The sequence below is a fragment of the Pieris napi genome, chromosome 4 (assembly GCF_905475465.1).
Source record: "Pieris napi chromosome 4, ilPieNapi1.2, whole genome shotgun sequence".
Classification (NCBI taxonomy): Eukaryota; Metazoa; Arthropoda; class Insecta; order Lepidoptera; family Pieridae; genus Pieris; species Pieris napi.
The window spans coordinates 6,720,816-6,747,068 of NC_062237.1; the positions used below are offsets into that span (position 1 = coordinate 6,720,816).

General features: G+C 32.6%; 1 protein-coding gene across 1 annotated transcript in view; it reads right to left on the reverse strand.

Moving 5' to 3' along the window:
- Positions 1 to 26,253, reverse strand: part of LOC125048843 (metabotropic glutamate receptor 2-like) — a 150,456-nt gene that overhangs the window by 72,834 nt on the left and 51,369 nt on the right. Inside the window, exons 3-4 of the mRNA XM_047647762.1 lie at positions 716 to 1,338; positions 312 to 454 (exon numbers count right to left, since the gene is read on the reverse strand). Of these exons, the coding sequence (XP_047503718.1) occupies positions 312 to 454; positions 716 to 1,265 (693 nt within the window). The 5' untranslated portion in view covers positions 1,266 to 1,338. The remainder of the gene's footprint in view (positions 1 to 311; positions 455 to 715; positions 1,339 to 26,253) is intronic.

The window sequence follows — 26,253 nt, forward strand, 5'->3', positions numbered from 1 at the left end:
ATGAAACTCTAAAAATAAATCTACTTCTAGATAATCTTACTTTTAAAGAAAAAACTTTTTAACCGGATTAAAGTTATATATTATTATAAATTTACAATTATTTAACATAATTTTAAATTTATCCGACGTTTCGCGTGCTTTACAGCGTGCGTGGTCACGGTGACCGTGTTAAATTATTGTAAATTTATAATAATTTGTTAAAAAGTTTTTTCTTTAAATGTGTAAAAGTTATGTCAATAAAAGACAATGGTATAATCATACTTTTACTAACTACTAGCTATTATTTGAATACTGTAATAAAAATATTTTACCTGTGGTATTTTGAACAATCTAAGTAAATTGGCGACTTGCACTGACGTAACACTAGATGCAGCACCGACGACTCCCGATATGACTTTTCTCATTGCAGTCGCGTTGCATGCATATTCTGCATCATCGATATTGCTAATCGATCCTGTAATTAAACTTCATATATTATTTCCTAGTGGCATGTTGAAAAATAATCATAACATAGGTCATACAGATACCTAATTAAGAAACAAAGAGTTATTTAATGTCAATTATTATGGAGTTTGCAATGTTGGTATAATATTAGATAACTAAGATTTGGCTACAAAGTTTTTTAGAAATTTCAAAAACAAAATGATTTTTTTTGAAATTAATTGTATATTAAATACGACGTATAAAACAAATAAATATAAAAATAATTTATCACCTTTAATAAAGTCAACAGCCATTTCAAGTCCATATGTATCTCGATCACAGTCATCTAAAACATGTGCTCCAATTACCACTCCTGGTATTAATTTTAATTTGTGGTTTATGATATCTAGAGTATATAGCATTGTCTCCAGCGGCTGCACTCCTCCTTGAGGCATCACAGGTCCACATGTCATATTCTCCGATCTCTCATGAACCATCATTAACCCGCCGAGTACTAAGTCGCCTTCGATCACTGCTTCTCTCTTTATGGGCCAATGTTGATGTTTCTTGTCCTTTAGCTCACTGATCTGGTCACTTGGTGTCTTAACCCATTCATTTTTACTTTCATTATCAATTGCTACAATATCAAAGTCTATGCCTTTATCTAAATATATATTTTGGAAGTCAGGTACTGTGTAGTAAGGTTTATATTCATATGTGTCGGCAAGTTTGTGTCTATGTCTGTGATGATGCCTGCTAGTTGGATCGTCTATGTTGTGTTTCATTTCTGAATGTTGAATAAAGAAAAGCAGCGTTGCCAACCAGGTTGGACAGGGAAGCATGTTAGTATCGTCTCTTTCACGCAATTTTTCTTAAATGATTCTTCCATATTGATCGGTTTTCCATCATTGTGGTCTGAAACAAAAGTGAATATGGAATTATAAAATATTAATTAGATATATTATAATTATTTTACTCATTAAGTTTTCGATTGTTTTTATTCAGTTTGTGATTAAATTTAACCCATTTTATAGTATATCTAGGTGAATATATACATATCAATAAAACTTTTACAAAGAACGAAACTTGCGAAACTTTTTTAAGGTTATAGTTTTAATTGAGAAAACTGTTTTGTATTCTCATAATTAGCGATTTTACGGATATTTAAACACAAGTGCAAGGTTCTAAATTTTAGATGATCAAGGGTGTGATTTTGCCAAAGATATGGAGTGTGGAGGAAGTTGTGTGGCGCTACTAACACGACCTTCAGCAATGAAGAAGGCGACTGAAGAAGAAGAGGGTGTGATTCAGAAACGAGACTAAGCACTATGTTTGATTTCCGCAGGATATAAATGTTCTGGATTTTGACACACGGGAGTAATAGTTTGCGCTAAGTTTCGTTTCTGAATTTCACAAGTTTTGAAAACTAGTTACGCGAAAGTTTATGCGTACTCTGCCAAAGGAACATCTAAAGTAGTAGAAGTGAAGAAAATACAGAGAAGAATATAAAACAACAATAAAATATTGAAATGCCTGGGCTGACCTGTCTACTCAAAACTATTAAAATAAAAAATGTTAATGCTTTTTTTATAAAGATATAAAAAGACAACTCGACCAAGTGAAAAAGTTATTGGTTTATCAAACTCTCAGACTGTATTATGAAAACTAGTACTAGATAGTAATAAATATTAATGGAAAGAGCTGTCAATGGACGGATTAATGGTTATTGATAGTGTGAGGTCTGTTCAATTTATAACGCAATACATTATTCTTTATGATACCAATATTTTTGAAATCAGCGTTTAATATGAACTATATTCTTATACAATTTAAAGAATAATGTTGTAAGTATACATTTTTAAGAAAAGTAACAGACACACAATATTTTTACTTCTGTGTAATTCTAGAATTATTAGAAATAAAACATTTTGACGGCTCATTGGTCTAGTGGTTAGTACCCCTGACTGCGAATCCATCCCGGGTTCGATCCCCAGCTGAGACAAACATCGATGTGATGAGCATTTGGTGTTGTGCTTAGGTCTTGGGTGTTTAAATATGTATTTATATGTCTATCTATCTATAATATGTATGTATATCCGTTGCCTAGTACCCATAACACAAGCTTCACCAGCTTAGCATGGGACTAGGTCAATTGGTGTGAATTATCAAAAAAAAAACAACATTGACCCCAAAAACCCCTTTTATTTGTGAATAGCATCCGTCCAGTGGATGTCTCGCTTTTCTGATGATGTATCCATTATATGTTCAAACACTTCATAGTCTTCGTAATCTAGTTACTAAGCTAATTTTGAGATTTAGATTAATAGTTACGTTCTCTGCCTTCCACTAGTGATGATGATACCGATCCCAACATTTAGATATGCTAGTTCGATGTAGTTATCTCAATATCTGTAGCGTTGCAAGGCTACCTCAGCATTCTAGGAATGCATTGCACCCCCCAGTCTACAAACCAGAGTGAACTTGAATAAAACCCTTGCTGTGCTGTGTTTAAATCAATTGGACGAAAGATGTACCCACTTGTCAGTCCCAGTGATAAGGGACCGATTACAGGAACAATAGGAAAGGTTACGCTGGTTATAATATATATAATTTGTAAAAACAAAAAGTTCACAGAGCAAAACACTCCCAAAATAATATTAAATATCGAAACAATTACATTGAGAATGTCTATCCGAAACAACACAACAGATAATGTGAATTAAAACGTGGCTATCGGCTGTGTCAAAAATTTTACGTTATTTATTTATTTAATTATTAGAAATCTTAGAGCTAACATACATAAAATAAAACAGAACACTCAGACAATACAGAAAGCCTAAAAAAGTCTTGTTTCGTACCTCTACATACCTTTTAATAATTTCTTCATAATCATACTTTCTTAACTCAAAATTACTCCAAAATAAAACTTTTCAATATGCGGAATATAAAAATTATAAAGTTTTTACTATATTGGACATACTATGTCCTATTAATACTGTATGAACTAGTTTTAATTAAAAAATTGAATTTTATGTTTTTGACTATTATTTGAATAATTCGATACAAATGAGCTACCAGTTAAGTTAAAGAACAAATAGTACCTAATTCAGAATCGCATATTCTGTCATAATTTGAGGGCTAGCGAGCTAGGCTAGTCCAATTTAGGTTCCGTCGCGAGGTCATGGTTTGAATTTTCATACAAATTGAATGAACGAAATCGATTACCTTTGAGATTACGTGGAAACCTAAATGGTTTGTTCGACGTTATGGTATGAATAAATGATGCAGATCCGTTGTAGGTTGTCATTAGGCAACAGAAGCTCATGGTAGGCCCCCAGTTATTGATTTAATAATAGTAGGGTAGATAACTCATATATTCAGAATCGTCACGAAGATGTGCAGATGTGTGTTTTTTGTCGAAGAAAAGGGGGAGAGCGATTTAGACCGATTGAGAGAGAGAGAGTGACAAGGGCGAATTACTTTATAGAAGTTATGTTTTTAAAATTAAAATTTCGTAAAGAGAATTTATGAAATAATAGGTTTTATATTTTATGCAGAATAACTAATTTAAATCTCATATGAACAATATTTATCTTAAACTTAAGATTTTCGAGACTTAGAGGGAATGAAAAAGGAACTTATCTTAGGAATTTAATGAATTTATTTACACTTTGTTGCATTACAATATAAAAATTTAACATTATTAAATGTAAAGGAGGGCAACTGGCGGCCTTATCGCTTTCGAGCGATCTCTTTCAGGTAACCTCTGTGCCAAACGAAAAAAAATGTATTAAATTAGATAATATAAATATAGTTATTAAGAAAAAAATTGACATTAAAATATTAAACGTGCCGATAATTAATACAAATTAAAAATTTATTTCTTCGATAATTCCACGTGTTTTACGTGGCATTTTAATTTACAATTCGACATTTACAGACTTAAAAAATAGTTTGCCAAAGAAGTTACACTTCTGACATGTGTACTTTGTACGCACGCACTTTTTTTCAATACCAAACTGCTATATTTTTTTACGTTTTACTATCTTCTCTCAGCTGATACAATTTTGGAAGTGCCTGTCACGTAGGCTAACAATCTATGAAGAAAAATGAATTTCACGAATAACGGCCACAATCAATATCCCAAAAACTAATACAATCTCAAAGTTTAGTCCGTAACAGTTTCAGTTCCGTAAGAACAATAAGAAAAGTGTTGAGTAACTTGCTGAAACAATCATTCGCGACTACGTTCGCTTTATGAAATTACCCAACTATCGGCTGTAGATGTTACTCATGCGGTATGATAATTCAGTATGGAGTATTTTATCTAAGCAGTGTATTGGTATATTATTACTTTTAGTCGACTTCAAAGAAGGGTTATGACTTTGTACTATATATTAGTATATTTGTTTAAGTATGATAATGTATTCAGGCTTTTAAGCACGTGTGCTAAAGTGAGTGTTTGTTTACAAGTTACTCAACATTCATATGATATCGAGATTAATTTAAATATTTTTTTATAGGATAGGGGAAAAACGGGCAGGAGGCTCACCTGATGTTAAGTGCTAATGTCGCCCATTGAAACTCTCAATGCCAGAGGTCTCGCGAGTGCGTTGCCGGCATTTTAAGTATTAGTACTCTAATACCAACCCAATAGCCTTAGTCCGGTCACATAAATAAAGCATTATTATTATAATAAATATTGTAAACAATGTTCAGGCGAGAAGTAATTGAAGTCAGCTATACTTTTTTTAATAACTTTTATAATCTATATATGAAGACACTTAGTTTGTAAGATATATCGTATTCATGAATTTTTATTTATGTACACTTCGTTGCAAGAAATACAGTACAATAAAAATAATTAAATAATAAGGCCAACTGGCCTCGGCGAGGTAATATTTTTTAAAAATTAAATAAGGTGAAGTGCAAAACTAAATAAGATATACAATTACTTAGACAAAAAGAATGGAACAAAACAAAGCAATTAAAATATATGTAGAAATGAAAAGGACTATAAAAAAGAAAATTGACAAATGAATTACGATAATTTCAGTAGTTAGTATTAAAGTTAGGGATACAATGCGGACAGGTTATGCTTGTGCACTAGAGATTTAAAGGAACAGAGAGGGAGCTATGCGGATAGGGACAGGTTCTATGTTCCTTTTAAGGTGAGGCTATGGCCTCACTGCAGAGACCTTTAAGGATTCTCCAAGAAAGCAAAAGTTATGTGATGGGATTTATAGCATATAGTTTTCTGAAGAGCGTAGGCTTTACCTTATGATCAACTATTTATTTATCATAGAATTTTTTGCAAACCCGGGGTCTGAAAGTTCGACCTCAGGGAGAAAGGTCATTGTTTTAATTGTCAAAGCTATACATAAAAATCGACCATTATCTAAAACAGAATTAATGGCGTCTATTATTGCAACAATGTCAAGCAACGTCTGTTGTTCCATCTCAAATTAGACAATGTATTCGGAAATTCATAGACGTAAACCGAAATGCAATCTGTTCTTGGCATTTCATCTATGAACGGTGGTTCGTTAGACGTACAAAATTTGCATAGCTCTCCAATTCGCTTAACGTAGAAATGACAGAAATAGGGATTTAAAATCATGTATCAGACTATAAATAAACAACAGGCGTATCGGATAGGGTCGAGATTTTTATTTCGATTAAAAATTGAGTCTTTGATATTTCGAAATTAATTTTTAGAGCGTTTTAAAAAATTCAATATAAATGTTTGGCATTCTAGTTTTATTACTTCAAGCAAAATTCCTTTCGTCTACCCTAGTTGGATGTTTTTAATTCTTTGAACTCGCCAATATTAAAACACTAAGTAAATTAAATATAAAAATGAGGGACGCGGTGGCTCAGTGATAAGGCGCTCGCGCACAAACGCAACAAGTACAGTTACGAGTAAACTACGAATAAATCTTATGCAGTTTAGACAAGGATTTTTGAAGTTATACTTCTTTTGGCGCGTTAGAGAAAAATGATGAGAGTAAATTTTTACGATGCGCGCGCACACCGCCACAAAAAACCGACACCCTGAAGTTAGCTATAGTCAACATTTTAGTGTTTTTGAAGTTATATGTAATTATGTAGAAGTGTAAGTTTTAGAGACAGAGTTAATCTTCGGTTACGTTAAACTTGGTGTGTCTATACGTGCAATTCATACCTAGGTAACACTGAAAATGTTTAGAAAGTTGCCAATACTTTTATTGTTTTTCGAAGTAAACTCCGTTCCTCTCTACACATCGTTGCATTCGATGGAATCACTGAGAAAAGCAGTGGGCCCATTCTTTCTTAGGGGTCTCTTCTATGGTATTTTCGTACGCTTTCACTGCATGTTGAGGGCTCGTAAAGCGAATACCTCAAATTTTATCTTTAGTTTTGGGTTTGAATTTTGTCTTTAGTTTTAGCTTTCATCACCTGTGACGATGTCAAATACAGGATTTGAGGCAACGCCGTTAAACTTATCTAATATTTGGCGACACCAGTCCATGCGAATAGCTGCTGATAGGTCAATCTCTTAACTTCCTCTATCATGCGTCGCACAGCACTGATATCTTCAGTAGTCGCTGTTAAAAGACGTCCCTCACGCGGATCATCATTGAGATTGCTACGTCCACGCTTAAACTCGTTAAACCAATTGTAAATAGTGGCACGAGATGGGGCTTTATTAAGCAATCCTAATCGCAGTCTATCATAGCTTTGTTGTTGAATAAGCCCACAACGAAAGTCATAATAAATCATTGACCGAAAATGTTCTCGCGTTAGGTTCATTTTCACATGAAACAAGAGTTCTAGAATTGCCGCCAATTCACAAAAACAAATGACAAATGAATGCAATATACATTAGGTCTAACTGGCCAATTCTAAACATTTTCAGTGTTACGCACGCATACTTAATATCTTTATGTTTTAATACATAAGTGCTTATATAATCTCGGTGCGTTTCTCTGCGTTAACTTTGTATGAACTTCTCAAGTGCTACAAAATCAGCTTTGACTTATAATAATCACGAAATAAAAATAAAAAAGTTATATAGTCTTGGCATACAATCCCCCGAACAAACACTTTGTTTACTGTAGAAGATTGTATCCGCGGTGAGGGATTGCTGTATTGTGTGTGCGCACTGAATTTAAATCGTTATTTATCATCGAAAATTGTGGATAAATATTCATTAATTTTAAATCGCCAATACTTATAGACGGATTGAGTTTTAATATTCAACCGCTAATTGTTTTTAGACTTTTATTACATTGACTGTGGTCTCAATATCCTTCGACGTGCCTACTGAAGGTGTAAATCACATGTTAGACTAAATTTGAAAATATTAAATGGTCATAAATTAATTAAAGTTAAAATATCAAATTTAAATATCTGAAATAAAACATACGCACAATGTTAATACTTGGATCAAACGCAGGCTGCAATTTCCCCGTACTAGACTATCTAGAGGGATATTCTTCTTTAATAAAATCCCAGAGGCTCTTTTATCTCTGCCTTTTACTAAATTTAAGAAATGTATTAAAGAGAAGCTTACTATAAAGTTAACGATTATCTAGTTGATAAAAGGGCATGGGACTAGTGCTAGACAGGCTACTTCTAACTAATTTGCGATATTTGTTTTAAAATAAGTATTGTTTGATGATTTGCTATTTTAAAAGAGTACCGAGAGTTTTTACACGGGCTTTTTCTCTCGGCCTACACCCTCTGTCTTCTTTGCCGGTGAGAAGGGATGTCTACTGTTTCAAATTTAATGACGTGGAATAAGTGATACCTGTATCTTATGTTCCATAATAGAAAAAAAAATTTTTTTTTAGTCTTTGTTTCTCCATAATGGGAAGTATCACGGCATCAGGAGAGTGAGTCTCTTGCACGTTTGCCGCCAAGTGCTGTGGGTACATTCATGTTAACTAATATTAAAATAAATCAGTTTAAGTATACTTATTAGCTTTTGTCTGTTTTCAATAGGCTTCGCTGGGCAACGTATGTCTCAAATTTCTCAATGGCAAGTGCACAGTAGCGAGAGAGCGCGAGTAACAAAGGGTTGTTCATGGGCTAGTAAACAACCGGCACGCCTACTTGTGTACTGACCTACTGGATATTCTAAAGACGAAGAAATGAAACTTTTGTAAATTGAAAAGGGATTTGTTGGAAATGGCATTTCTTGATATAATTCAAATATTTGAAGTTGATACGCCTTGATCGTACTTATCGCAGACGTAACAAAACCAACCTTTATATACTATCTAGAATGTTATTGATTTTATCTTGATTCTATATTAATACTAGCTGACCCGGCAATCGTTGTTTTGCCATTTATATTATTTCTAGGAAACATTTTTTAGTTCAATAAAAATACTTATCTTCTATAATAAAAAATAGAGGTTGATCGTAGAGGGAAAATTAGGGGTTGTAGGTATTTTTGTATTCTGTATCAAAAAAGAAACCAAACTTTATCTAAAAAATAAAAATTTAGGGATTTGAAAGATTAGTAGCCGATTCTCAAACTTTCTGAATATGCATAAAAAATTTCATGAGAATCGGTCGAGCCGTTTTGGGGGAGTATGGGAACGAACATCGTGACTCGAGAATTTTATATATTAGATGATGAATTTTTGTCTTTAAAAATAGGTACGTTTCTGGAAACAATGACTATAATCATACAATTAAGTGATAGACTTATATAACTTTTTTTATAAAACTAATAGATAGATTGTACATGAATACAATTTCTCATAACAAGCCTTAAGAGAAGATTGTAGTACTACTGTACTATGAAGACATTTTTTTTTTAAATTACAATTTTATTTATCAAGTTACAATAATACAATAAAATTACAAAACTATTATATGTACAACGAAACTGTATTTTATACAATTAGCAGAATACTTCAATACATTAATCTTTTCCAAGTACGCTTTTAAATCACATACTACTTCCTCGCCTACATTAAATCGCTGTCGCCAATGCTTTTCATTTGTTCTCCACCTTGAAGATACGTTTGTAAGGGTTATAAAGAGCTAATAAAATAAACACAATGTGATGTTATAACCCTAGAAAGCCGAATTACTGTGATATGAAATTTTATTATCGTTCTAATATTGCTTTATTTTATTGTTTCTTCTATTGCATTACTTGACATTGTACAAAGGCTCTTTACGAGTATTATATTAGTAATATCGTATTTGTAATTTTAACAAGATATGCGTGATAACGAACGAGTTTATGGTTATCAAAATATATATTTGTTTATGTATAACTAGCTGGCCTGGCGAACATCGTACCGCCTAACAGTCGATTCTTTATTTTTTTTAAATACTTATTCTGCTATTCGGGACACCGGTCTAGCTAGTAAGATAAAAAAAAGATAGTTGATAAGACAACAAGTACATACATTATGTCAAAAAATAAAAATTCACCTTCCCGGAACCCCTCCACTAACATATGAACTTTATGATATGGTATTAAAGTGCAAAATGGCTTTTAAGTATTATTACGAATATTTTGTATGGGAATATAGAAAAGTGCTGTTTTTAGACTTTTCACTCAATTTTTTTTAATTTTTCTCTCCGTAAGAACCATCCTCGTACTTCAAGGAATATTATTAAAATATCAGACAAATCGGTCAAGCCGTTTTCATGTTATGTCGTGACAACGGAAAACGGGTTTCATTTTTATATATAAGATAAGTGTCATATTTCTTTCTCTATTTATGCTCATTTTATGTAGATTAATTAATTGTTGGTGTTGCGTCGCTTTTGACGATTGATCTTCGCCAGTGATCTCTTTGCTAGAAAGGAGATTGGAAGGGTGGTTTGCGAAGCTCCGGTGATAATAGTGCCGTAAATTAAACCGTTAAACAGGCTAATTACTCTACTCAATAAGAGTTGGTTCACATTGAGACTAGGACACCAGATCTTGTGAGTGCCGTAAAAGCGAGATCTTGGATTGGGGAAAAGATTCGTTTCACGCAGTTTCCTAGGGAACTAACCAATGTGCCTAATTATATTGTTCATAAATTAACAATAATTATCTAAGTCCAATTACCCAAATATACTTTGATAAATCTATAAAGAAACATAATTAAACAAAAAGACGATAATGAACAAACGATACTAACCTTGGATTAAGTAGTCCGGGATAAATACGTTTCATTTTGAGCCAAATTATAATTTGGTGTACCTATTGGATTTAACGTGGGTTATATTTCATAATTATTTAAGTCAAAGTTATTAATAATATGTAGTACATTTTAATAAAATCATTTGAAATTAATTGTCGATCTAAGATACTTCTCATCAATAAAAGCACCATAAGCTTTAAATGTGTTTCGTTTTTCAAAGAAAAAACGGACAAATTATTCTTTAGCTATTTTTAGTGCTTACGAATAAGACCGGAAATATACAACGCTTCTTAAAGATAGACCACGAAGGATTCTCATAGAAACATACAACATTAATTCTGGCTAATAAAATTGCTCATATTATAGTTACTTTAAACGAGAATAAGTATTTCTAAGGTCATACTCAAAAACAGAACAAAGTAATGGTAATGCTTTAACTTCACAAACTTCTTCCAAACCTGTTTGGTGCTTCTGTGGAATGAAACCCCTGAGAATGTTTTCCTGTCCTCTTCACTTAATTTTATAAAATTATGTAGATCATTTCTTTGTGTGTTTCTTAAATAATAATAATTGTCGTTACTAAAAAATGTTACAGCGAGTGATTGTATGTTAAACTTCACTTTGTATGAACTAGATTTATAGAATATATCTGCAGCTCCATTCTCTATAATTACTAAAGATGCTGGATTTATACCCCTTCGTTGTTGACATCCCTAAATGCCGCACACAATTTGGATTCGTGGTTTGTTGTGAAAACAGCAAAGGAGTGGAAATCCTTGCCCTTCCGATCTTTCCTAATGAGTTTAACAAAATTCGATCAATCGACGGAAAAATACTCTTAGACATCTCCTGGACATGTGAGGCCGCTAATCAATTAACATCAGGTCCAGTTCTGTATAAAAAATGGACAGAAATGTTAAGATTACATTTAATGTTCGTATTGATACGCTTAATTTAAAATTTTCTGAAAGTAATAAAAATAAGTAATCAATTTGCCATTACATTAAAATTATAAAGAAATTTAAAAATATATAAACGGTAGTTTCTTTCTCACAAAATCCCTTTATAACCTTTGAACTAAAATATCACTGCACATGGGAACAACTATTATTTTGAAAATTTATAAATAACGTCAAACTTTAGTTCTCAATTGTTATGTATTTTCGCCTTATATGAGCTATGTATAATTTATTTAATACTAGCTGGCCTGGCGAACATCGTATCGCCTAACAGTCGATTCTTTAATTTTTTTAAAATACTTATTCTGCTATTCGGGACACTGGTCTAGCTAGTAAGATAAAAAATGAAAGTTGATAAGACAACAAATACATTATGTCAAAAAATAAAAATTTACCTTCCCGGAACCGCTCCACTAATATTTGAACTTTATGATATGGTATTAAAGTTCAAATTTACTTTTAAGTATTATTACGAATATTTTGTATGGGAATATAGATAAGTGTTGTTTTTAGACTTTTTCACTCAATTTTCTTAATTTTTCTCTCCGTAAGAACCATCCTCGTACTTCAAGGAATATTATTTAAAAAAAATCTGACAAATCGGTCAAGCCGTTTTCATGTTATGTCGTGACAACGGAAAACGGGTTTCATTTTTATATATATAGATACCAAATACCAACCAAATATTGTGTAAGAAATGTAAAGTACAGTATTTACTTACCGATAAGGGCAGTTGAGTGTGCACTTATTCAAATCTTTCATCAAATTACACCTTTGTTTGTTTGCGCTAAAGGTCAAGGGTATAAATACTGCATGAAGAAATCGCTTTTAACTTAAATCCTAACGGAACTAATATTTTGAACGTAAAAAAAGATTTATTTGTTACGCTGCGGCGAGTACTCAAATAATTTAATTTATCGGTTCCAAGTTTGCTTTTGAATAAATACCTTTCATAAAATGTAAACACTGTTAAAAACGTTCCTTACTTTGTTTATAAAGATCGCAAATAAACGATATAATGTAAAGTATATTTAAATTTTGGAATACTCTATTGAAATATGAAGAATGAACCTATCAGAGCTTATTTCTCTTGATTTCAAACAAAGCTCTTGAACATTTATAAACACCTCAGAAGCATATTGATTGATTTGTCTGAAGTCGTATCGCGGGAAAAAATAAAGGAAAAGTGGAGAAAAATGTCTGGCAGATACCGTTGGAATGTCATTGACAAATATATGCTGGTACGAAACGATTCATCTTGTTACCAGCGTATTGTACAAGAATTTTTTATACGAATTCACGGTAAACATTTAATATTAAAATATAATAGAATATTTTTTTAGGTTAAGAAAATTGTAAATACTGTATACTTGATGGTAAATAATAATAATTATGATTACAATAATTTAAAGAAATATAAAATTAAATTATAATATACTAGAATCATATCATATCGGCAATGAAAACCTTAGATTTTTTTAAGAAATTTCATTATTCGAAATAGACAATTATTATTGATCAATTACAACACATTATTAGTGATGATAAAAATCCAGCGGCATTGAACCTTTTAGGGATAGGCTTGTGATTTCTGTATCTGTTTCGAGATCTTTTCTTTTGTCTAAACGTAGATAAAGAGTCAATTGGTACACAGCTGGTGATTGAATCTACGAACTTATGAGGATCACAGGCTGAAGCCACTAGGAATCTCTGTTCCTACATTAGTGATATAATACTAGATAAAAAGTAATAATATTTTTTATTTGAAATTTGAATACAGTGTTTTATATAAAAGCGTAAGTATGTATAAATATATCATATATCAAAAATCGATAACACAGTAACGAATAGATCTCTCTGCTTAAGAATATACCCGATACACTTATTTAGTTAAGAAGCGGTTCAGGTGTAGCAAAGTTTTGTGTAAAATGTCAATGAATGTCATGTTATATAATATTTTATAAAAATCCATTTAATTATTTTTTTCGCGGATATACTATATCGTCAGTCTCAAAACATAGGACTATCTAAAAGCGCGTTGGCTTGACCATGAAGTAGCGCTACTAACGCTTGGTTGTTGCGTAATAATTCTCGATTTCCCTAATCTATTCTTTTTTTAATATTTGTGTTGACACGTAACTCAAAACGCCGCAACACGTAGTTATTTTTCGTTTATTTCGTATAGTATTTCTTAATGCATCTGTTCGTGTATAATAAACACTTTTTGCTAAACGAGTATTTTAGTAAGAATCTTTTAGTTTATTAGTAAGTGCTCGCCAAATATTATTACCGTTTTATTTGTACCTGTATCTTGGCTTTTTCAATTGAGGACTGGTCAAGCGCGTAGCCTGCGTGCGACACTCAAGAAGAAGGTGCGTTCGAACCCCAACCCCACATCGGGATTTCTCAATGAGTGGGTGAAATTCATACATTCTCATACGGTGAAAAATATATAGAGACAGCCTCATAAACGGAGGGACACTCATCTATTTGTCTATAAAGATAAACGATCAAGGAAAATGATACATAACTGGCACCAAGCGAAGAGCGCGGAATTGAATCAAATGAGCAAGTCTAAGTAAAATATCTGACGTCTTAGATTCGATAATTCATTCTTGCTACTAAATTCGTGAAAACTACGTCGACGTTTTCCGCAGTTTTCACTTACATTATTCATCGTGCGACGGTTGGAGCGTTCAGTTTACTTTACTTTTATTCACTGAATTATCGTTATATGTTGTATTGTCTCGGTTAATATTTTGCAGGTGTCTCCAAATTTTTCTATACGGCCTTGATATGAATACAGACATCTGAGCAACTGTGTGTGCTTCTCTGTGTGTTTTAAAGTTTTTCTAACAAATATGATTTTTTTTTAATTTATATTTTTATCAATTTAATTGACCTATAGTGAATTTATATTAATATTTAATACAAATATTGAATTGATATTATTTTGTCGGCAACGAGCACTGAAGCTTTTTGAGTTTGCCTCCTATTTTATTAACATTAACGTACCTAAATAATAAGAAACTAACGTTCTTTATGTATCTATCTACATGTGTATATAAATTGAAATGCAAATTTAACTAAAACACAGAAATAAGTTTTATTTTATACAGAAATTTCATTCTCTTTTAGTAGAATTCCTATTTAAGGTATAATAGAAACAATACGAAAGCAATTTTGCAAATATATTTGTTAATTCCAACGAATAGTTACCGAATTAGTGGTTTGCTTTGTCGAATTCAATTTGAACAATGGTGTATAATGTATTAGGAATTTCAATAGCTTCGGAAAATGATTCGTTTATTACAGTATTGTAGTAAAAACTATAAAAAAACTAGCTGATCCGGCAAACGACGTTTTGCCATGTATATCATTTATAATAAAAAATAGGGTTTGATCGTACAGGGGTGAAAATTAGGGGTTGTGTGTATATTTTAATTCTGTGTGATACAAAAAATATATCTAAATATTAAAAAAAAAATTAGGGGTCTACCCTTAACATTAAGGGGGATGAAAAATAAATGTTGTCCGATTCTCAGACATACCCAATATGCACACAAAAAAAAAACGTTTTAAACGTTCTTTGGTAAAAACGGTCAACTTTAAGATGCGCAGACAGTACTCTAAACTATTCGGTGCTTTTGTTAAACTTATACGATAAAGTATCGGCGGTACGATAAAAATTTCGTTCACGAATATATTCTTCATACATTTATCGTCACGAATTATATTGGAACGATTTATCAGGAGCATAAAGTTTCATACCATTTAGCTCAAATACACCCACGAAGTTCAAGTTTCCATAGAAAATATATCGATTCTACTGTATATAATGCTCTTAAAGAAGCAGATAAATCTGGGCGTATTAGCTAGTAAGTAATATCTCTAAACAAGTACAATACTGTAACAAACGTCAGATTTACGAGCAAGTGTTTACGACGAATATTTTTATAGTCTTTCCTTTGAAATGAGCGAATAAATTCGCATTATTGATAAAAGTATTCGATAACAAATTGCCTGAGGGCTGTTTATGGACACTTATCTTTTTATGTACTACTTCAGTCTACGAAATGTTTTTTCGTTTGAATAAATATGATGAGATTTTTTTATATACCACACTTTTCGCTGTGATTTAGACTTGGATGATGTTACGAGGATTGACTATGTAAAAGTCAAAAGGCTTGGTAATCAATTGGTGTGGAAATGCATATCGTGAGTTAGTAATGTTATGATATTTTTAAAGTATAATAAAACAAACACGCAAGCTAGCTGTACTTCTAACAGCTGGATGGATATCCATAGCTGCCAAAAATAGTAGACCTAAAGAGACAACTCCAGTCTTGAAATTGTATTTCTTCATCATCTGTGTAATCAGCACAGAATCTTGAAGACTATTATTATTAATTCTCTAATTCAGATAACCTTTTTCTTGAGTATTTTTTAATTTTCCTAAATTGACACATTTCAAATGAACGATGGGTCATATCTATTCGTAGTATCATATTAGTAGTATTACCAAATTAAAACTCAAACTAAAAATATCTTTATTCATATAGGTAAACAAGTACACTCATGAACGTCAAAAAAGAAGTTTAATTAATTGTAAATTTAAATTTTTTTTACAACAATAACATAAAATAACAGTTCGTACAAATCAAAGGGCGTACAGCGGGCAAGAAGAACTGGCAAAAACTTTCCGCCACTCTTTTTAATCGCTAAGTTTTGAGTCATACAAATTGTTTGAACTGGAGGAAATCAATCCCAAGGATTAGGATCATTTAAGTATTCGTCAAATTTATAAAAAAAAATTTTGATTAATTTACGTTTAACGAGGGCTTTGAATTTATTTAGTGACAATTCTCTAAGTTCACTTGGGAGTTTGTTGTAAAAACGAATACAATTTCCATAAAAGGAGTGGTTTATCTTCTGGAGCCTGGTTGGTCGTAAAAGAGCAATGTTAGAGGAAAAGCGCGCGATGCTCGATTCTAATTGTAAAGAAATGTATACTCACTCATACGGCAAAGCAAAACACTGCGTATCTAAGATTTTAAAAAATTTACGGCGTGTGTCACAGAGAAAAGCCTTTACACGTACTTGCTTAAAAAAAATTTCGAAGTTGAAGGAGAAATCTGACGCTAAGAAGAATATAGCTCCGTTTTATGGTAGGATAAGAGTTAAATTCTAGAATGGTATAGATGTAGATAACCCCTCAGAGACCGAAATGTACCAAAACACAAAATTAGTGTTCAGCAAACAAGTGGCTTTCTCTATCAATTAGAAATCTTGTTTCTTGTGTTTGTGCGAGAGTAATTCGACGCTTTGACGTACTCAGACGTATTTGCCTTGCGTAAATTGCACTTTGAAGACAAAGCTTTTCGAGATTTTTAAACACTGTTCACCGGCGTCTGTCAAGGCTAAAAGTAAATTTATTTATTCCATTTCTTAGTTACGGTGTTAGGGAGCTTCAAGTATTACGTCACGCAATTTTTGGAGTATATTGACCCCCCCCCATGTTACGCGCCGTAACGTTTTTCTGTACCCAATAGTAAAACGTTTCGTTACCACCCAGTGACTCTTTATTATACCTAAAAGTTACCTTTATGTGTAAAGTACTGGAAAGTCGAAAATAATATTAACAATAACGCGTAATTCAATCCCCGCCCCGCATCGTAACGTTTTACAAAAGGACCCTCCCCTCCCAAAATTCGTTACGTAATACGTAAAACGAATGCAGGCCATTTAAGATAAACAATAAGTCATACATTATAAACGGACGGCTTCTTTTAAAAGGGATATTGTACGATTTCACTTTGCTTTGAAAGTGAATATACTGAATGAGTGAGTTTAGAATTAACCGCTAAACAGAAGTAATGTTTCAATTACCAATTTCGTAGCACAACAGAAAGATACAAAATTCTTGTTGGTTACTACTACCATTTTGTCCTAATCCCCCCACTCCCATCCTGTAAACAATCAGATTTACATACGTACATTATTAAAAATACGAAGGACATGGATGCTATTGAGTTGAGTTTGAATTTGAGTTTATTTTATTTTTATTATCTAAGCTTCGCAACTCAATAGGTATCCGTACTACAATAAAAATGATCTAAATAAAACTTAAATACTAACGTACTAACTTAAATAATAAAACTTCATAATACTAATACTAACGCTTTCAATACATAATAAAATAAATCGCTGGCGCTACAACCTCTTTAGGTCTGGCCTCAGATGAATCTGTTTCATGATCATTTTTAAATCTAATAGGCAAGTAGGTGATCAGCCTCCAGTGCCTGACACACGCCGTCGACTTTTTGGGTCTAAGACGTGTCGGTTTCCTCACGATGTTTTAATTCACCGTTCTAGCAAATGTTAAATGCGCACATATAAAGAAAGTTGGTGCAAAGCCAGGGATCGAACCTACGACCTCAGGTATGACAGTCGCACACTGAAGCCACTAGGCCAACACTGCTCATAAATTCAAATTCAATAAATAATATCAAGATTTATTAGAGCAAGATAAAATATGAATCAAAAGGTACTGTATCCTAATTATCTGGATATAAACTCGCTTTAAATATGCAAGCAAATCTTAAGAAAAACGAAGTTAAGTCCAGGCGGAGTTTTACAACAAAAGACTAGTTCAGACGTGATTAAGCGCTTTGCGATTGAATTAAATCTAACTTCACGGGCTGCATTGTTTGCTTCTGTTTTCTTGAATATTCATACTTCTATTTCAATTTCATCCAGTGTTAAACTTAAAGAGAGTTTTATTAAATTACATCAGGTCAGTTTAAACAAAAATATTTATATTAATGTTTAAATAAACGCTTGAAAACTGACATTAACAGCGTTGCGATGAAAGGAATGCGCTTTATTTTACCAAAGACATCGTACTATTTAGTATTGCTTGGGAAATATTTCATACAAACTTATAGATGCAATGTTTTAATTATCTTTATATTTATCAAGTTATAGTGTAAAGTAAAAAGCTAAAGTACCCTTAACGCAGCCTCCTTTATCAGCAAAACGATAACATTAGCGATAGAGGCGGTAACATAACTAGGAGAGACATCTTTAAATGCGAACTATGTCTCTGAATTGCCTAGCCTAAATATTATCGCAAAACGGACAACTGAGACTGTTTTCAACATTAAAAAAAAAAACAAAACAAAAATTGCCTTTATTCGAGTACACTATAACTACAGTAAGTCCATGTCTTTTATGTTTTACACTAGTAGGTACCTCTGACGGAATCTGAAGGCCTCCTTCAGATTCTTCCAATTGTCCCTATTTGTTGCGACAATTTTTCCAGTTTTTTCCCGCTATCCCTTTTTTTCATCTTACCAAATTTTTGGCGGTCATCCTCTTTTTCTTTTTCCCACTGGGCAAGTAAGGGTCTTTTTGACCCATCTGCCATCACAAATGCGGATAATGTGACCGGCCCATTTCCATTTTAGCCTTTTTGTATATGTTACAACGTCTTTTATTTTTGTTTTTTCAATATTATATAATAGAATTCAGACATCCAAGGTGTATTAATAAATTGTTAATAAACATTTATTGTAGCTGTTTTTTACTATTATCCTTATTTACTCGCATCGGTAGACATAGCATCTTTATATTCCATCTGTATCTATGTTTTTAATGTGCAAGTAATCCGCGATACACATCATAAATTTTTAAGAGCTGAGCGTGGTTAAAAGATGGTCATCAGAGTTTACAGTATTTGGGGTTACCTGGAAGAGATAGCTTAGTAGCGATAAGGCCACGCGTTGGACTGTTGAAATGTTTTTTTTAGTTTAATTTTTAGTTTATTGATAATATTATTATGAAACTCTTGTGCAAAAACTGTAATTAAGTGAAAATATTATTATATTCATGATAATATTTTCATAATAATTCATTTCAGAAAAAAATCTATTGGTGCAGCCGGTTTTGAACGAGCTCAGAGTTACACGCACAATCACTCCCTGGCTTTAGTCTTGGCCAAAATTTGTATTATTATTTAATGCCAGGCCATTTTAAGCCGTAAACCATTTATGCGATACTAAAATTTTTGTGGTTAAAACCGCTGTACAATTTTGGTTCCGCGTAATAGGCATCAATTTTAAATGATATCGTGTAAAACCACTTGCAGGTAATGTTAGTTAATACAATTTGTCGTCAAATTTCCAACAGCAATTTAATTTTGTGCTGGATGCATCAGCCAGGTTAATAATTAATTTTAGTTTCCCGCATAAATAACCTGAACTGATGTAGCTTAGGACACTAAATTTTAACAGCTTTTATTTACTTATTTGTTTTTTAAATCAATGTTTATTTGCGCGAGAATTTCATTCATCATGTCGTATTTTAGTTTTACTTCATTCTATAAGAATTTAAATGCCAAATTTTGATATTTCAATGTTGGCATACTGTGTCTTATTAACGATTGCACTCGTTATATCATCATAAAATTATTGTTTTGTGTTCACAATGAAAGAAATGACTGACTTAAAAGTCCTATGTCCCACAAGTGGGGCAAACAATTTCCTTTTGTCAAACAATTTCGTTTTGTCTTGAGGATTTCAGCCGAGGGCTTGCTTGCCAATGTGACTTGGACTGGAGCATATGGCCCAGCTATTTTTACTTTTGGCATTTTATAGACTTGTCTATTGGCACCTCATTGCAAAGATCTCTAATGTTTAGTGATTCTCTCGGGCCTGAATATTCCAAGGATTTTACGAAGGCAGCACGAAGACCCGGAGTTGTTGTGTGATACAATGAAACAAATAACATAGACGGTATTTTTATAAAGGAATGTTAGTTATCAATTAATAAAAGTACGACCTGAGATAGGAATAAAGTAAATATTTATCTTTGATAGAATCTCAAACCACTGGAAAGCATCAAAAAAGGTCATAAGCGCCTTAGACATTTCTCACATTTTCAGTAACCAGTTGATACGGACTAGTTTTTTCTGTGTAGAATGGGGTAAGATATTCACGTTGTGTGTCTTTTACTTTGGGAATCAAGGACGAAGTCTCTGTTGCTAGTACCACCTATTTCTTGGGCAGTATTATATTCCGATAAATATCCGATACGTTTTTTTAGGTGGGGGGGGGGGGGCAAAAACGCCCGAGTGCCCTTTTTGCGGGACTCCCAAAAAGGGCAGTCATCGCAGCCCATAGACACCCATTTTTAGTGGGTGCGTTGCCGGCCTTTAGTTGCCATCATGTGTAGTATTATAACGCGCTAAGCTTTTTAATGTAATGTTTTGGTAATTAAAAGTTGTTCTTGTGTAATGTTATAAGAATAAACACGAAAACTCGAATTTTGGAATCCTTTTGAAAATTGAAAGGAAGTTTTTATATAATATGCTCGAGGCGTCAAAGGGCGAACGGTTTTCAAAATCGGCACTCCTTTGTGGAGAAAATTGTAAAGTTCAAAATTAAATTTGTGAAAGCCCCATGACTTGGATATCGTGCTGCGAGATAATTATATCGCTTCTGTACTTCATACCAGTATTTCAAAATATTTGTTCTTTGAAGCGTTTATGTGAAATTTTTGTATGTTATTTCATCTCTTGAATCATCATATAGAATTATACTATAATGTTTCATTTAATTTTTTATAGGACTGTTTTTTATCTTCATTTCTATCCTAAATAAGCTAATAAACAGTTCTAGTCGAACACAATATACCGATATATTTTATTGTATTTAAAGTCCCCTCAATAGAGTCCTTCAAATTTAGCAAATATGTTCGTGTTCACTAGCACTTAGCTCCGGGGTCTATTTTCACTTATAACTGCTAAACTCAATTAGCTCAAACGCTGTGGTCCTTTTGAGTCTTCATACTAGCCATGCGGTGAATTGAAAGCCTTCTGGCCTTTTCTTAACGTTTTTCTTAGTAACTGGACACTGAGAATGACGAGGTTTGATCAGGCCTCGTAGTATGCAAAAGAAACGAATCTTTTAAAGACAGTTAAAGATAATTACACTATTTTACAATAAATGACGTCCTGAGTCAAGTATTCAAGAAAAAGTACTTCAATTGTTTATTTAGTTGTTTAAATTATTGTGTTTTTATTTTAATGTATAGAAATATCACAAAAATATCTCCTTCTGTCCCCTAATTTTCTTATAAAAATTAAAATTTGATCACTATTATATATTAAATAGGTAAGCTAATATAGTATGTTAATAAATTGCGATGTAACATGATGCGATTCCTACAAAAGAGCGTACATGATCTTTCAAAGCTAGATTTGGCCAAGATATGAGCCGATTTAAATGTTCCATACATTTAAAAGATACTGAAACCGCTTGATAATTAAGTTAACTTCAGAGAAATTTATTAATTATTTTTATTAAAAAAAGTGATTATCCTATTCTACACGATATTTAGCACGAATTTTCATAAAAGGAATTTAGTAAAATTAATGGTTCTCACGTTTTAGCCATTCATCGTTTGGGTGCGTTCGTTGAAAGGGATGAATGAACTAAAGAATGGTGTGTAGGGATTGAATGATAAATGTAGGGTGGTGTCCATTAGGTGTTCACATCATATAATATACCGTATAGGCACAGATAATTTAAAACTAACTGCCCACTGAAGTATTTCCGAACCAATTCGACTTAGGGTCCTTCAAGAAAAGAGCGTACCAATTCTTGAAAGGCCGGCAACGCACTTGCGAGCCTTCTAGCAATATGAGCGTCCATGGGCCGCGGTATCACTTAACATCAGATCCTCCTGTCCGTTTGCCTCCTGTAACATACAAAAGGAAGGAAGGAGAATTATAACAAAATTGTGATCGGACATGAAGTGAGACCAGCGATGTCTTGGATATATTTATTTAAGTAAATATTATATTTAATTAAGATTTAATATAAATGGTTCTTAGAAGAGGACAAGCTTTTTGTCTCAACTCTACGTTTATACAGTAGTTCACATGTCAACCTGATTAAAAACTGTAATCAAAATTAATAGGGAACTATTCTATTACAAATATATTTAAACAAACATTATTATGAGTTCAACTGTTAAAATAAATGTTCACCTTATAACAAGATCTGGGACCATTTCCCAATTTAAGATCACTTTAGATTGATGGAGGGTCATGCCGAACCCTAATTAACAATATCAATTAAGCCCACAGACGTTAAGAAAATTTCGTTCCAAACTATACCTTCTTCATATTAAATAAAGTCTATTTTTCAGCGCTAATGAGACGCATTAAGCCATGTTCAGGTGGCAAAATTTTGACGCGCGTTTTCAAATCGCGACTAGACATCGTGGTATTTATGTATAACCGATCACATGAGCGCGCTATAAGGACCGATCTGGTCGCCAAACTCCAAAACAGTACATTGTTTCTTTCCATTTTTCGTCATCATTGCTTGAAGTAGGAAGAATCGATACACGTATTAAATAACTTTGCTTCATAGAAAAAAAAATCCAAACATCCCAGTTTTTGACACTTTGAATTTATTTTATGACTCAAATTTATATATAACATAATATTGAAACTTACGCGATATATTTTTCGCAAGCTAAGTAATCCATTTCAGAAAAAAATTGATGGCGTCTGCGGGCGTTCACGCGGTGCTCAGAGAAAAAGTCTCAAGACGCAGGTGAACGCGCGTTTTGATACGTATGTAACGTCCGTTTTCTAAGCTCTATCGAAACACTCACGAGCTCGCGCTCGCAATGTGCGTAATCGCTTATCATTTGAACTCTTTATACATTTGATCGCGCATTGACCTGCGTTAATACGCGTTACATGTGAACATGGCCTTAATCGAAATATATTAAGAAATCATCATTGGCGTTTATAAGTATCATAATTAAAGCGTTTAAATTTTAAAGCGTTTTATTAAAACTGCCCAGAATTGTGTTAAATAAGATACCACGTATTTCTTTACTAAAGTTTAGAACTAAAGGAAAGAAATAGTGTTTTTTATTATAGTCATACTATTAATAATAATTCTTGAAACTTGTAATTGTTGAATCTAGAGAAAGTTATGGTAACTGAAGATACACGATGACACGAAACCGGGACCTTACTTGAGACACTAACCCTAGAACCAAAAATGTATTGAATTGACATACGAAGGTCATTCGCGCTAAGTTTTGACTTTTAAGCTTGCTTGCTTGAAAACGAGTAAAGAAAAACATTGATGTGCAAATAATTATTTTATATCAATTTAAATTTCATGCCTTCTAAATATCATGCATTCACAATTTACCATGTTTCATTGCTTTGTTTCCCTCACTGCCCTGCGATTCTGTAACTCACTTTTCGAACTCACACAGCGGTTTTCGCATCGGCGGTCGCTCTCAAATCAGTCGTGAAGCAGTCATTTCATGATTTGGCATTCTGATAAACAATAAACTACAAGCTCCCACCTTTTCCGAATGCCAAATCATGAAATGACTGCTTCACGACTGATTTGAGAGCGACCGCCGATGCGAAAACCGCTGTGTGAGTTCGAAATGTGAGTTACAGAATCGCAGGGCTGCTCTGTGACATTACGAGTCACCTATATTGTCTTTTATATAATTTAGCATAAATTATATTTCTCGGAGAGTCTATATAGTATAGACTTCTAAAAATAACTATTATTATACCACAAACTTAATCAAACTAGATAAGGCACAAACTTGTACAGTATCATCAAAAAATGCTACTAAATATTCACTTCGTGTAACGAATAATCTTATAATATTTGAGTTGCCAAACTTCGCTATTAACATCCGATTAAGGCTGAACTTTCAGCTCATAAATTATTATTAACAAATTCTCTTCGACATTAAAATACCATTCAAACTCAACACTTCGGAGTTGTTCAGTTTTAGAACGTCGGGTGAATATAAATAGATCGCGTTAGTATGCTTTTAAATTGATGTTACAATTACAAGGTTTGAAGTCATTACTAGAAGATGTAATTTAAAAAAATTACAATTTTAACTGACTAGATAGTTTTTGTCCTGTCGAATGAAATTCAAATACTTTCGTATCAAAATATTTAATACAATTGGCATTTTTGACTCAGAAACAATTTATTCTTAAACGACTTAAAGAAATATAGTTTAAATATCTATGATTTTGTTTGTTTTTTATTATTGTCAATTTTTGCGTGTAGTTTTTTTTGCAAGGTGTTGCGAAAGAGAGATATCGAAAAAATATTATTTTATATATTAGCTTAATAGAGATGTATGTACAAACACCGCTTTTGTAAAGTTGTCCTGCCACAATATTCGTTTTTGTCATTCAGTATCCGTTGCCTATCGAGAGACTTATAGAATATACAAAGAACTTGTATGTTTAAACAATGTATAATACATATCCTGCGTAATTGTCTAGTATCAACACAGATTGCAGTCACGTCCCAATAGGTTGAAAAAACTATTATAAATTAATTTATAAGTTGTTAATAAGATGAATTTGTGTCTATCCATTTGTGCATATTTATATCTCTTGTCTAAAAGGCGGAGATGTCGTATTGCGGTGAAATCACTTTTAAAACTTATAAACGTCACTAATACAAGAAATATGACGGAGTGAGAGAGGTAAGAAATAAGGGATAAAAAATTGTCGAAGAAACGGACTGGCAAAGAACAAGGAAGGAGAATTATAACAATAACGAGAGTGCACGACCTGAATTTTAACAAAACCAGGACCTCCAAATTAATTATTTCAGATAATGACGTCGTGAAAAGCGTTGCTGACGTCAAAAATTAGGTTGTTGGCATCAGCCGTATAATTTAGACATTTTAGTCTACTTTGTAAAGGCTTCTGGTTGATTCGACCACTCCATCGAACTAAGGACCGTACCAACCAATATTTATAGCAACCTGAATTTATGATAAACACGTTTCGTGATATTTCGTGTGGGTACTATTACTAGCGACCATTAAATAGTAGAATAGACCATTATATAGATCTAGCGACATTGGCAAATCAAATAAACCCCGAATGTTAACAGTTTTGAACCAATTTGATGTTATTGATCTACAAGGTCTGTTAAATATTGAAGATGACTGCTGACATTAACGCCATTGCTCTGACGTAATAAATTATTTTGAATAACTAAAACTATGGAATTACTGGTACCATGCACTATCAAATAGTCGTTAATTTGTAGATAATAATATTGGCAAAAACAAGTCAAACCATTTATTTCAATTAGACCACCTAAAATGGCACCTTTGAACGTCAAATAAAATATAAAGAAGATTCTAGTTGCCCCTTCCAAAAGGTAGTTTCGTGTGGAGAAGAATGGGCAAGAAACTCCACACTTACTCTTTTAAAATAGGTTTACAATATTTCGAATCGAATAAACTAACAAGTATATATATAGGTTTTAAAATGACTTGACTTTGTTAGTTTATGAGCTCTGTGACATATAATGACATTAGTTGACAGTAGCGCTATTGCAGAGAAGTGTCATGTCATGAAATTTAGTACATAGTAATTATCAACTACAACAATGATTTAAAATGGTGCTTGAAAGCGATAAAGACGAACTGCTTGGTGGTTTGGATACAATATTTACCTTTTATTAAAAGAAATATTATTTGAATACGGAATAACATAGTATAACCCTTATCTGTTTGATTAAATTACAGCAAAACTTGGTCCCAAATTTTCCATTTAAGGAAATGACAGAATGTTGGATAATTACACTGGAATTACGGAAAGTTTTTATGGCTTTTATTTTAAGTTGACCGAA